At 42.9% G+C, this 12,434-nt stretch overlaps 1 protein-coding gene across 1 annotated transcript; it reads left to right on the top strand.

Moving 5' to 3' along the window:
* The first annotated feature begins 221 nt into the window (after nt 1–221).
* cmpk2 (cytidine monophosphate (UMP-CMP) kinase 2, mitochondrial) lies at nt 222–11,955 on the top strand. Its single transcript, NM_001123619.1, is given in 5 exon segments — nt 222–896; nt 8,091–8,205; nt 8,414–8,615; nt 9,352–9,585; nt 11,095–11,955. Coding segments are annotated over 5 exon segments (1,260 nt in total). The 5' UTR covers nt 222–308; the 3' UTR covers nt 11,216–11,955.
* The last annotated feature ends 479 nt before the right edge of the window (nt 11,956–12,434 follow it).

Raw genomic sequence — 12,434 nt, 5'->3', positions numbered from 1 at the left:
TATTACATGCCTACATACGTAAGTGCTTATAATAAAAAGCCTGCGCTTTGAATAGGCCTTCATAATAATAGCGCTAAGCAAATTAGCTGACTCATTTGTGTAATTTAGGTGAGGCCATGGGACAGTAGGTAACAGCCATATTATGATAGGCACACCTTACCACTTTCGTTTTTGGTATTATGTGTCAAGTGGCTCAAGTTTCGGTTTGCTTGTCAAGCGCCATAAGTTTCGTTTCCCCCTCAGTTTCCCAAATCAGGTGTGAGTTGTGATTCAGCTGAAAGTGCATTTTGTTCGTGGTTTGATTCAAGATGGCAAGACGCATGATGTCCCGGTTTGGCCAGTGGTCTTCTTATGTTTTTGCAGTGGACTTCGATACGAATTCTGACCCAATCTACTTCGCCCTAGCAAGCAAGCATAGCGAGCAGCCACAAGTGTTCAGAAATGTCCTCGCTGATGAAACATGCTACTCGCTCCATGTCCAGAGCGATGACAAAATTGAAAGAGCAAAGTTTTATGGAGGACTGAAAAACAAACTTTCAAAAGAGTTACCTCCAGAATGTACGATTTTGGAAATGTTCACATTTCAGCCTAATGTCAAAGATTCTGTCATCAAAGGATATTTTATAAAAGACGCATCTAAGTCCTCAGCGACTGAACGAGTATTAGGCGAGTTGCTTCGCAATGACCCAGTCTATGTATGCTCCTACTTGTGCGGGGGAGAGGACAGACAGTGGTCGCAACACCTGTGGTCCAATACAGAAGACGGTTGGGTGGAGGTGTTGGAAAAATACTGCGTGGTACCTGCTGAAAAGCCAGAGCATCATCCTTCAACTCTCAACATCATAAACTATGACGTGTTCTACAGTTTTGAGGATGCCTACAAAGTTCTGCAACAGGTTTGAATAGTGACACTTTTAAGTTTCAAATCAGTTGACACATGTTGCCGTGTATTTGTGCAGTTGTCATTGTGTGTATAGAGCTGGCCAGTTTGTAATCCTAAAACCCTCGAAATTAGTTACATCTGGTTTGCATAGGATTGTGGGTAGTGATGCACCAATATGACATTTTTGGCCGATACTGATATCCGATATTTTCCTTGTAAAAAAAAGATACCAATAACCGATATTTAACATTTTAGCGCTTTTTAAGCATTCTAGTACAGTTAAATAGTTAACACACACACATGGACGCAGTGGTCTAAGGCACTGCATCTCAGTGCAAGAGGCATCACTACAGTCCCTGGTTCGAATCCAGGCTGTATCACATCCGGCCGTGATTGGGAGTCCCATAGGGCGGCGCACAATTGGCCTAGCGTCGTCCGGGTTTGGCCGGGGTAGGCCGTCATTGCAAATAAAAATGTGTTCTTAACTGACTTGCATAGTTAAATAAAGGTTACACACACACACACCACACTGACCAAAAATATATTTTGTTGGCATTTACATATGTCCCCATTACCAGTAAAACATAATCAAAACCTATTTCTTTCACTTACTTGCTGTGCTGTTTCATTGTTCATTTGTTCAGTCGTTTCATTCTCAACCAGGATTTCTATGGGACGCCGTTTGGGTCTTTGCTAAGGAATCCCGTTTGGGTCTTTGCGTGTCAAAAAAGAAAACAATGACCAGGAGATAACACTATTTGACGTGTCAAATAAGCTTGTTGACCAATCAGGACCTGAATATGACTGCACGTCACATAATAGTTATTACACATTGATTACACTATCACTTGTATTTCATGTCACAACGATTCATCGATACGTATGCTATGATGCTGGTAAAGTTGTTTCGCGCACCTACAGTGCTGTTTCAGTAGCTATAGTTAGCTAGCTAACTGTATAGCTAGGTGTCATCATCTAAAATAACCCTAATTTATAAGACAGTTTGTATTTGATTGATGGTGGTCAGACCCATCTATGTGAAGCTAGCCACAATAAGGATTAGCCACAATAGTGGACTTAACGGTTAGTCTTCAAAAAAAGTATGGCATAATTCTACTATTTGTATTCAATTGCATCGCTGTCAATGACATACTTTTATTTTGAAGGCAAACCGCAAATTCCACTATTGTGCCTAATCCTTATTGTGGCTAGCTTCACAACACATAACCATTGAACTTCAGTTCACGAAAATAAATAGCTAGCCAGCTACTTAACCCTGTTTCCCAAAGCTAATGTTATGAGCAGCCAGCTAGCTTCATCTGGCTAGTGAGTCTCGACCGGACTGGGTTATGTGTTGTGAAGCTAGCCACAATAAGGATTAGGCACAATAGTGGAATTTGCGGTTTGTCTTCAAAATAAAAGTATGTCATCGACAGTGATGCAAATGAATACAAATAGTGGAATTATGCCTCACTTTTATTTTGAAGGCTAACTGCAAAGTCCACTATTGTGACTAATCCTTATTGTGGCTAGCTTCACATAGATGGGTCCAACCACCATCAATCACATACAGTGAGGGAAAAAAGTATTTGATCCCCTGCTGATTTTGTACGTTTGCCCACTGACAAAGAAATGATCAGTCTATAATTTTAATGGTAGGTTTATTTGAACAGTGAGAGACAGAAGAACAACAAAAAAATCCTGAAAAACGCATGTCAAAAATTTTAAAAATGTATTTGCATTTTAATCAGGGAAATAAGTATTTGACCCCTCTGCAAAACATGACTTAGTACTTGCTGGCAAAATCCTTGTTGGCAACCACAGAGGTCAGACGTTTCTTGTAGTTGACCACCAGGTTTGCACACATTTCAGGAGGGATTTTGTCCCACTCCTCTTTGCAGATCTTCTCCAAGTCATTAAGGTTTCGAGGCTGACGTTTGGCAACTCGAACCTTCAGCTCCCTCCACAGATTTTCTATGGGATTAAGGTCTGGAGACTGGCTAAGCCACTCTGGGATCTTAATGTTCTTCTTCTTGAGCCACTCCTTTGTTGCCTTGGCTGTGTGTTTTGGGTCATTGTCATGCTGGAATACCCAGCCCTGGCTGAGGGAAGGAGGTTCTCACTCAAGATTTGACGGTACATGGCCCCGTCCATCGTCCCTTTGATGCGGTGAAGTTGTCCTGTCCCCTTAGCAGAAAAACACCCCCAAAGCATAATGTTTCCACCTCCATGTTTGATGGTGGGGATGGTGTTGTTGGGGTCATAGGCAGCATGCCTCCTCTTCCAAACACGGCGAGTTGAGTTGATGCCAAAGAGCTCCATTTTGGTTTCATCTGACCACAGCACTTTCACCCAGTTGTTCTCTGAATCATTCAGATGTTCATTGGAAAACTTCAGACGGGCATGTATATGTGCTTTCTTGAGCAGGGGGACCTTGCGGGCGCTGCAGGATTTCAGTCCTTCACGGCGTAGTGTGTTACCAATTGTTTTTTTGGTGACTATAGTCCCAGCTGCCTTGAGATCATTGACAAGATCCTCCCGTGTAGTTCTGGGCTGATTACTCACCGTTCTTATGATCATTGCAACTCCACGAGGTGAGATCTTGCATGGAGCCCCAGGCCGAGGGAGATGGACAGTTCTTTTGTGTTTCTTCCATTTGCGAATAATCGCACCAACTGTTGTCACCTTCTCACCAAGCTGCTTGGCGATGGTCTTGTAGCCCATTCCAGCCTTGTGTAGGTCTACAATCTTGTCCCTGACATCCTTGGGGAGCTCTTTGGTCTTGGCCATGGTGGAGAGTTTGGAATCTGATTGATTGATTGATTGATTGCTTCTGTGGACAGGTGTCTTTTATCCAGGTAACAAACTGAGATTAGGAGCACTCCCTTTAAGAGTGTGCTCCTAATCTCAGCTTGTTACCTGAATAAAAGACACCTGGGAGCCAGAAATCTTTCTGGTTGAGAGGGGGTCAAATACTTATTTCCCTCGTTAAAATGCAAATCAATTTATAACATTTTTGACATGCGTTTTTCTGGATTTTTGTTGTTGTAATTCTGTCTCTCACTGTTCAAATAAACCTACCATTAAAATTATAGACTGATCATTTCTTTGTCAGTGGGCAAACATATAAAATCAGCAGGGGATCAAATACTTTTTTCCCTCATTGTAAGAACTGTCTCATAAATTAGGGTTATTTTAGATGATGATGTCAAGGCTTTGGGTAACTGGTGAAAAGGAGTCAGGCACAGGAGAGTTGAGAAGCGTGGACAAGGTATTTAATACACGGAAAAACACCAGTATAGAAACAATACAACGGTGCGTGAAATATACCGGTACCACGAATAAACGGGCGTAAATACAAAACCCGGCAACAAAATACCAGCTGTCAGATACAGCCATCAACATAGAACAAACACGCACACAAACCAGGTGTGTAAAAACCAAAGACAAAACAAATGGAAAATGAAAAGTGGATTGGTGATGGCTAGAAGGCCAGTGATGTCAATCGCCGAACGCCGCTCGAACAAGGAGAGGGACTGACTCCGGCGGAAGTCGTGACAGATGACACCTAGCTATATAGTTAGCTAGCTATAGCTACTGAAACAGATTATGTTGTGTTATTTGACACGTCAAATAGTGTTATTTCATGTGTATCTTTTTTAACACGCAAAGACCCAAACTGCGTTCCATAGAAATCCTCTTTGAGAAGGAAACGACTGAACAAATGAACAATGAAACAGCACAGCAAGTAAGTCAAAGAAATGGGTTTTGATTATGTTTTACTGGTAATGGGGACATACGTAAATGCTAACAAAATAACTTTTTGGTCAGTGTGGTGTGTGTGTGTGTGTGTGTGTTTGTGTGTGTGTGTGTGTGTGTGTGTGTGTGTGTGTGTGTGTGTGTGTAACCTTTATTTAACTAAGCAAGTCAGTTAAGAACAAATTCTTATTTACAATGACGGCCCGGACGATGCTGGGCCAATTGTGCGCCGCCCTATGGGACTCCCAATTACTGCCGGATGTGATACAGCCTGGATTCAAACCAGGGACTGTAGTGACGCCTCTTGCACTGAGATGCAGTGCCTTAGACAGCTGCGTCCATGTGTGCGTGTTAACTATTTAACTGTACTAGAATGCAAAATGTTTTAATATTGGTTATCGGTATCGTTTTTTTTGCAAGGAAAATATCGGATATCAGTATCGGCCAAAAGTTTAATGTCGGTGCATAACTAGTTACACTAGCAGCACAGTTACAGTCACTAACACGCTACTATGAAAACAGTCTTAACTAGCTCTGCTAGTTTGAGTAAAATAGTCAGAGTGAGGTTTTCTCTCATTTGTGTCTGGAGGTAACTAACAAGCTAGCCAACTTTAGCCAGTTAGCTTTGGTGCTTGACTGCTGTTGTGAGGTCAGAATGCTCGGATCAACCCTACTCCTCGACCAGAGTCCAATGTGTGCTCTGAAGGCTCCAAGAGCGAAATGCTCTGAAGTTATGAACTGACAATCTGACAACACTCTGAATTTACAAACAGCCCAGACAGGGCCGGCACTGGACGTTCTGCCGCACTAGACGAGACAAAAAACTGCAGCCCCCTTCTTATCCCAGCCCAACTTTATTCTCAGCTAAAAGTCTCAGGAACAGAACATAATAGCAGTCCAATTCATAGGCTTATGCTGCAAATTTAAACACATTTTTAAGACATCTGGTTAATAGGCTATATAATCAGTTAAATGTCAATAACATAGCCTAATATAGATTACATTGATAAAATCACCAATAACTCTATTAAATTCATTTTTTATATGTCTTTGTGTGTTGATTGGGGAAAAACAGCTTGCAATCAAGAGAAAATGTTTTGCTGAAAAAGTCTTTAAAGAAAGTTGGATAGTGAAAATAGGGATGAATGGGGAAGAATGGACAGAGAAATAGGCATTCTTATCATATTTTTACAATGTCAAACCAGAGTGTCTTGTTTGCAATGCTCTTTTCAAATAATGAATTCTTAGACATCCTTATGAATCTAAGCATGGCACTTTCAAAAGTTACCTTTCCACCCAGACAGAGGCTCTATCGATGCAGAAAAATTTAAGCTTCAACTGCTGGCTACTTGTCTATTGCATAATCCAACAACAGAAGTGCTTCCCTAAAAGCTTCCTGGGTTTAAACAAACATCTTCTCTTTTCAGAAAGTGAAAAGCTCAATTAATTAGGGACAGAATAGCAAAGTATATATTTTTTTTCTCCTCAAATATTATAGGCTGCAGCTCAGCCTCAGAATGTTATAGAGAATAATCAATATATCCCTTTTTGCATCGGAGTCACGTACTTCAAGGGCATTTTAAAACTTGTCTCTACCATAAGGCATCATCGAGTTAAGCATTGTTATGGAGCGCTTTATATAATCTGGATACTTTTTATGTATTTATTTCAAAATATAAAGCAAACAATAGATATCCTTTTTGCTCTTTTCTTTAACAAAGGGTATGGGATACCCTCACTCAATTCGATCCCTGGTTTTTAAGGATTGCATGTGACAGTATTGGAGGATTTGGCTATACCGACATCTATGAATATCATAACTGTGTCTGTTAAAAAGGTAGGCCTACCACTTGTTTTTTTTTAATAGAAAGATATAGGCTCCAATTATCTATGTAATTCTATGATTAGGCTCATAGAAAATGTTGGTGCGCGCATGCACATATAGGAGGTCCCTTGCCGGGAAGAAGGGGATTTTACTTTATCTGCAGTGGAGCGTTACAATGTTGCAATCACTATGCAGCCAGCTGCCTATAGTAGGAAACCGAGTTCCTTACCAATAATATGCCACCTGTTATCACACATGGTACGATCCCGCAATTGTTACAATTACAATAAAAAGAACACTTTTATTCAACGTATAGTTTAATATTCCTGTAGAACTGTAAAAAGACTGAGATCATTTGAGCGTTTGGAAACAAGTGCTTTCATAAATGCATGGCGGGCCTCGTTTCACTGGAGCAGTGTAAAATAAGCCCTGTGTCATTTGACCCAGGCTTAACTAATTTAGTTTATTTACATCTCGAATTTGATTGTCCAACATTAGTTTCAGCATTTATTTATTTCGTGGCCCGCCTAGAGTGGTCTCTTTTCTCTGCAGTGGTGCTGCATTGCAGTCAGCAATGTTTTCTCTCTGGTTATTCATTTATTAAATTCTACATTTAGTAATTGCCTAGTTAAATAAAGGTAAAACATCTTTTTTTAAGTGCACGCGTGTTAATCCAGAGATTCTTACCTTTGCCTCGATTCGGCAGTCTCGTCCAGATCATCATGGCCCTGGTGAGTGATGTGAAGCTTGAGCTATGCATTTGTAGTTCTGTATGATAGCCACATTAGCAGCTAATTAGCATTTCATTATTGTGTGGTAAATACAGGCGAATAAATTGATAAAAGTCACCATGTCTGAGGCCTCCAGAGTGGCGCAGCGGTCTAAGGCACTGCACCGCAGTACTGCCGCGTCACTACAGCCTGGGATCGAACCAAGGCAGTGTCACAACCAGCCGTCACTGGGAGTCCCATTGGGCGGCTCACAATTGGCCCAGCACCGTCCGGGTTAGGGAAGAGTTTGGCCAGGGGGGCTTTACCTGGCTCATCGAGCTCTAGCAACTTCTTGTGGCGGGCCGGGAGCCTGCAGGCTGACATCGGTTGTTAGTTTAACAGTGTATCCTCCGACACATTGGTGAGGCTGGCTTCCAGGTTAAGCGAGCGGGTTTTAAGAAGCGCGGCTTGGTGGGTCATGTTTCGGAGGAGGCATGACTCGACCCTCTCCTCTCACGAGCCCGTTGTGGAGTTCTAGCGATGAGACAAGATCATAATCACGAAAAAGGGGGGTAAAAATGTCACCTTGTCCGAGGGGGATTTACACGGTTATCAAAATGTCACGCCAGGGTAAGCCTACACGAAACACAGAGCTTATTTGAAGTGTTTCTAAAATCCACAATGGATAAAATGAATGGTGGAAAAACATTTGGAACCATTTCCGTGTTTGAGTATGGGTATTATGACTCATACTGTAGTAATCTATATAAGCCTAATATACCGTGTGCAGTCAGAGACAAAATAAAAACCAAGCAATGTCACACTCCAGTGGTGGACAAAGGAATAACATGATATTCAAACAGGCCAACTACAACTTTATCTCATCTCTATCTACTTTGCTCCTCATCTGTAGTGTGTTGACATCATCCCTGAGTCCAAGGCAGTGCTGGAGCTTGTGGACCAGCGACCCGAGTCTAAGGAGAAAACAGCCTTTCCTGTTATTGTCATAGAGGGATTGGATGCTACAGGTTAACACCATCACTACTTCACTATTGTCCTTGCCAATTCAATGTAGCCGATTGTATACGGCCAGGAGTTTTCCTTTCTGATCATGTCACATGGTCAGGAAAAACTCAGGTCATACAAAACTGAATGCTCTTTCAGTCAGTTACAATGCTTTCAAATTTTTCTATTTTTTTCCTTCTCTAATTTCTCTCTATTCCCACTACTGCTCAGGTAAAAGCACTCTGACTGAGTCTCTGACGGAGGCACTGGGGGCCACTCTCCTGAAATCCCCTCCGCAGTGTCTGTCCCCATGGAGGGCCCGCTTCGACACTGAGCCCCCCCTCATCCGTAGGGCCTTCTACGCCCTTGGGAATTACCTGACAGCAGGACAGATAGGCCAGGAGGCCAGACAAGCACCTGTCATTGTAGACAGGTAAGGGCAGGATGAAATAGCTTTGGTGTTGTAGCAAGTTTGATGAGTTGGGATATGTCATCCCTTCTGAATGTATGGCTTTGTCTGAAATCTGATTTTCCTACTTCTTACTAAAACTACATACCGTGTACTAACCATCAGTGGCTGTCGGTGCCGTTTAAGATGAGGGAGGATTACAGCATATTGGATGACTGTCATTCATATTCCATTCACCCAGCTCAATGTAACATCCATAAGTTTAGGCTGCTACATGATACTCAACTTTTCCCTATACCAATCATGAGGGGGCTGCAACCTAGCCTACGAATGAAAGCGTTTACAGTATGCTTACACCAGAGATCTGTATATAATGACGTGATGTACGACTCCGCCCTAACAATGGGAGTCGTTGTCCCAAAGACGGGAAGGCGGGCGACAAGCTTAGGTCCACAATAAATATCCCTATACTATAAAACGTTCTATTTTCACATACCCAATCAGCCTACTGTTTAGAACGCAAGTACGGGTATTCGGACACGGCCATTGTATGGTGCAAATTGTATGTGTAACTCAAACACATTCCCTTAGTAGACTATGCCACTTCAATGTCATAAAAGTGGAAAAGCACAGGAAAGGTTCCAATTTTCAACATAGCTGTGAATGAACCACCAAACAACACCAGTATACCAGACATAGTCTCCGGATCTTTGAGGCTCACAACATCCCACTATCTCCCTATACTCTCCATTCCTCCCAGGTACTGGCACAGCACAGCAGCCTACGCCATTGCCACGGCGGTGGGTGGTAAGCTGGGTAACCTGCCCCAGGCTGGCAGTGAGCTGTATGGCTGGCCAGGGGACCTCCTGAGGCCCAGCCTGGTGCTGATGCTCAGCCTCAGCTCACAGGAGAGGATGAGGAGACTACAGGTCAGAGGTCAGGACAAGACCATGGAGGAGGAGGAGCTGGAGGCCAACCACCTGTTCAGACAGAAGTAAGAATTCTTGTGCAGGGCCTGTGGTCTAGTGGGAGCACACCTGTCTCAAGCGCACATGTCGACCGCAGAGGCCGGGGTTTGATCTCTGTGTCCAACCTTCCTACAGTGTCTCCCCTTCATCTATCCCCCCTCTACTTTGACCAAAAGAGTAAGATGACTGAAATTCAGACGAAACTATACTTCAAGTTTATCACTGTATTAGAATGTGATACAGCTCACACTACTGAAGTGAGTAGATATATAGTAGTACATATTACATGTTCTACTCCAATATATTGACAGCACCTACTGTTTCGGTGTATGTATAAAGACGTGGGGAACGCACACACTTTACAGCTGTTTATTAACATACCTTACACACTGCTGAATTGAAGTGGTCAGATGAGCATCACTAACTGTGATCTGCACACACATACACACACACACACAGTCTTGTTTAACCAACCTTGGGGGTACATACAATTGATTCCCATTGAAAATCCTACTTTCCTGAACCTAACTTCTAATTCTAACCATAAACCCCATAGAATTAGACCTTTTCCTTGTGGGGCCCGACAAAATGTCCCCTGTTGGTCAAATTTTGGTTTATTTACTATTCTGGTCCCCACAAGTTTAGTTAAACATGTCCACACCCTATACACACACACACACACACACACACACACACACACACACACACACACACACACACTACTGAACCTAATTGAGTGAGGACATCAGGTCCTACTCCGTCTTAGTCTGACCCATCAAACACTTAACAATCAATTACCATCCCGAGGGGAACCATCTGATGAGGAAAGAACAAGTGATTAGTTGCTGAGTTGGTGTGCTCCATTACGCACTGCTAGTAGTCAGACTGGTCGATGGCAACTTTCCTTCATTCTGCCCGCTGACATCCTGGGCTTTGTCCCAAATGGCACCCAATTCCCTACATAGTGCACGGCCTTTGACCTGGGCCCATTGGGCTCTGGTCAAAAGTAGTGCACCATGTAGGGAATAGGGTGCCATTTGGGATGAATGCTTTTCACATGGGCTCACCAGATATTCAACCAGCAGTCATTATCCTCGAGGAAGACGGCTGTTGATCACTGTTGACAGTCTGGACTCTGGCTCTCAGTCCATCACCTGTCCAAACCTCTGGCATGATGATTGTGTGCTGTCAGTTGTTGTTTTTTAATCTTCTAGACCATTGTTCTTACTATTGCTCAATGTCCACTATGGCCATATGTTTTGGTACTTATTGTGTGAAATATATTACGGTATATGGATGGACCAGGCAAAGGCATAGCAATTTGCAGTCTAAACTTGACATACAACTATCGAAAACCATTGTGATCATTATTTTATAGCTTTACTCATCCTTATTGCCCTTAGCTTTTTCCTGGTTAGTTCATGTGATCAGGAAAAGCAATTAATTTGGTATACCATCTCAAAAGTACTGCTGACCCAGATTTTAAGTGCTTTGTTAATTTGTGGAACGTAATTACTTATTCTCTTTGTCTGCAGAGTGGAGGAGGCTTACCAGCGGGTTGAGGGCCCTGCCTGCATCACTGTGGATGCCAGTCCTTCTCCAGACCAAGTGCTCCAACAAGTGCTACTTTTAATTAGGGAAAAATGCCACTTGTAAACAGCTCCTCTCCTCCTCTCCCAGTCTTTCCCCAGATGGCTGATATTCCGTTGTGGTCCACTAGGTGGTAGTAGAGTGCCATTGATTTGACAGAGGCAGGGCGAGTGAGAAGAGGGCAGGGTGTAGTGGAGGGTCTGGACTGTGGATAAGCCTCATATGGCAAAGGGCCAGTACTACACACTCACACACACAATCATGCATGCACACAGTAGCACACAGTCTCTCTCCTTCACACACACACACACACACACACACACACACACACACACACACACACACACACACACACACACACACACACACACACACACACACACACACACACACACACACACACACAGATAGAGCCAAGACCCCGACCAGTGCATGTCACAACATGTCCTATTCTGTATGACTGCCATCAGTGAGATGAGGAGAAACGTTATTATGAATGCCATTGTGTTCTGTCAGTAGTGATACTTAGGGATATGCAGCCAGACAGCCCGCGGTGACAACCATTTTTTATTAGGCCTGAGATTCAGGAAATGAAAGGCAGGGTTTGTATATTCATCAGTCACTTCTATTTCATTGAAACGTATGGGCCAGCAGCTAACTCTACATTTTCCTTTTGAAGTAGCTATATGGACCCAGGGATTCAAACGCACACACAGAGCAATATGATACATTTCACATTACAATAACACTGCTCAATTGTTTGAGTACTATTTCAAATTAAAGGAAACATGTTAAATATACCAGAAGTCTGGCTCTGAACTGTTCTTGTCCGAGTGTCTTATATAAGGAATATTATACAGTGCGATGTCAGGAGGGTTTTCTTTATGCACAGGTACTCTGATGCTTTCAACTACAGTGTAAGTGAGTGAGATGTGCATTTGAAAAGCACACCTCACCTCTGTGACAGATGCCATGTATTGTGCCACTGAAAATAACTGCGTATGAGGTAGTGAAAGCGGCGCACATGATGTGCTTATGAAAATGCAAACTGTGCACTCATGCACATACACCCATGTGCACACACATGTGCACAAAACATACGCACACAAACCCTCTCTCTCTCTCTCTCTCCCTCTTCGCTCTCTGTATCTCTCCCAACCCCTCTATCACCAATGCACACACACACACACCCGCACTTAAACATATACAGTAGCTCATTTATATTGTAGGAAGCTGTATTTGGCCAGTGATGGGAAGAATAATTAGAGGTTTTAGTTAATATGAT

The sequence above is a fragment of the Salmo salar genome, chromosome ssa09 (genome assembly GCF_905237065.1).
Source record: "Salmo salar chromosome ssa09, Ssal_v3.1, whole genome shotgun sequence".
Taxonomy (NCBI): domain Eukaryota; kingdom Metazoa; phylum Chordata; class Actinopteri; order Salmoniformes; family Salmonidae; genus Salmo; species Salmo salar.
The sequence above is the reverse complement of the archived record's forward strand: the minus strand, read 5'-3'. Positions and strand labels throughout refer to the sequence as shown.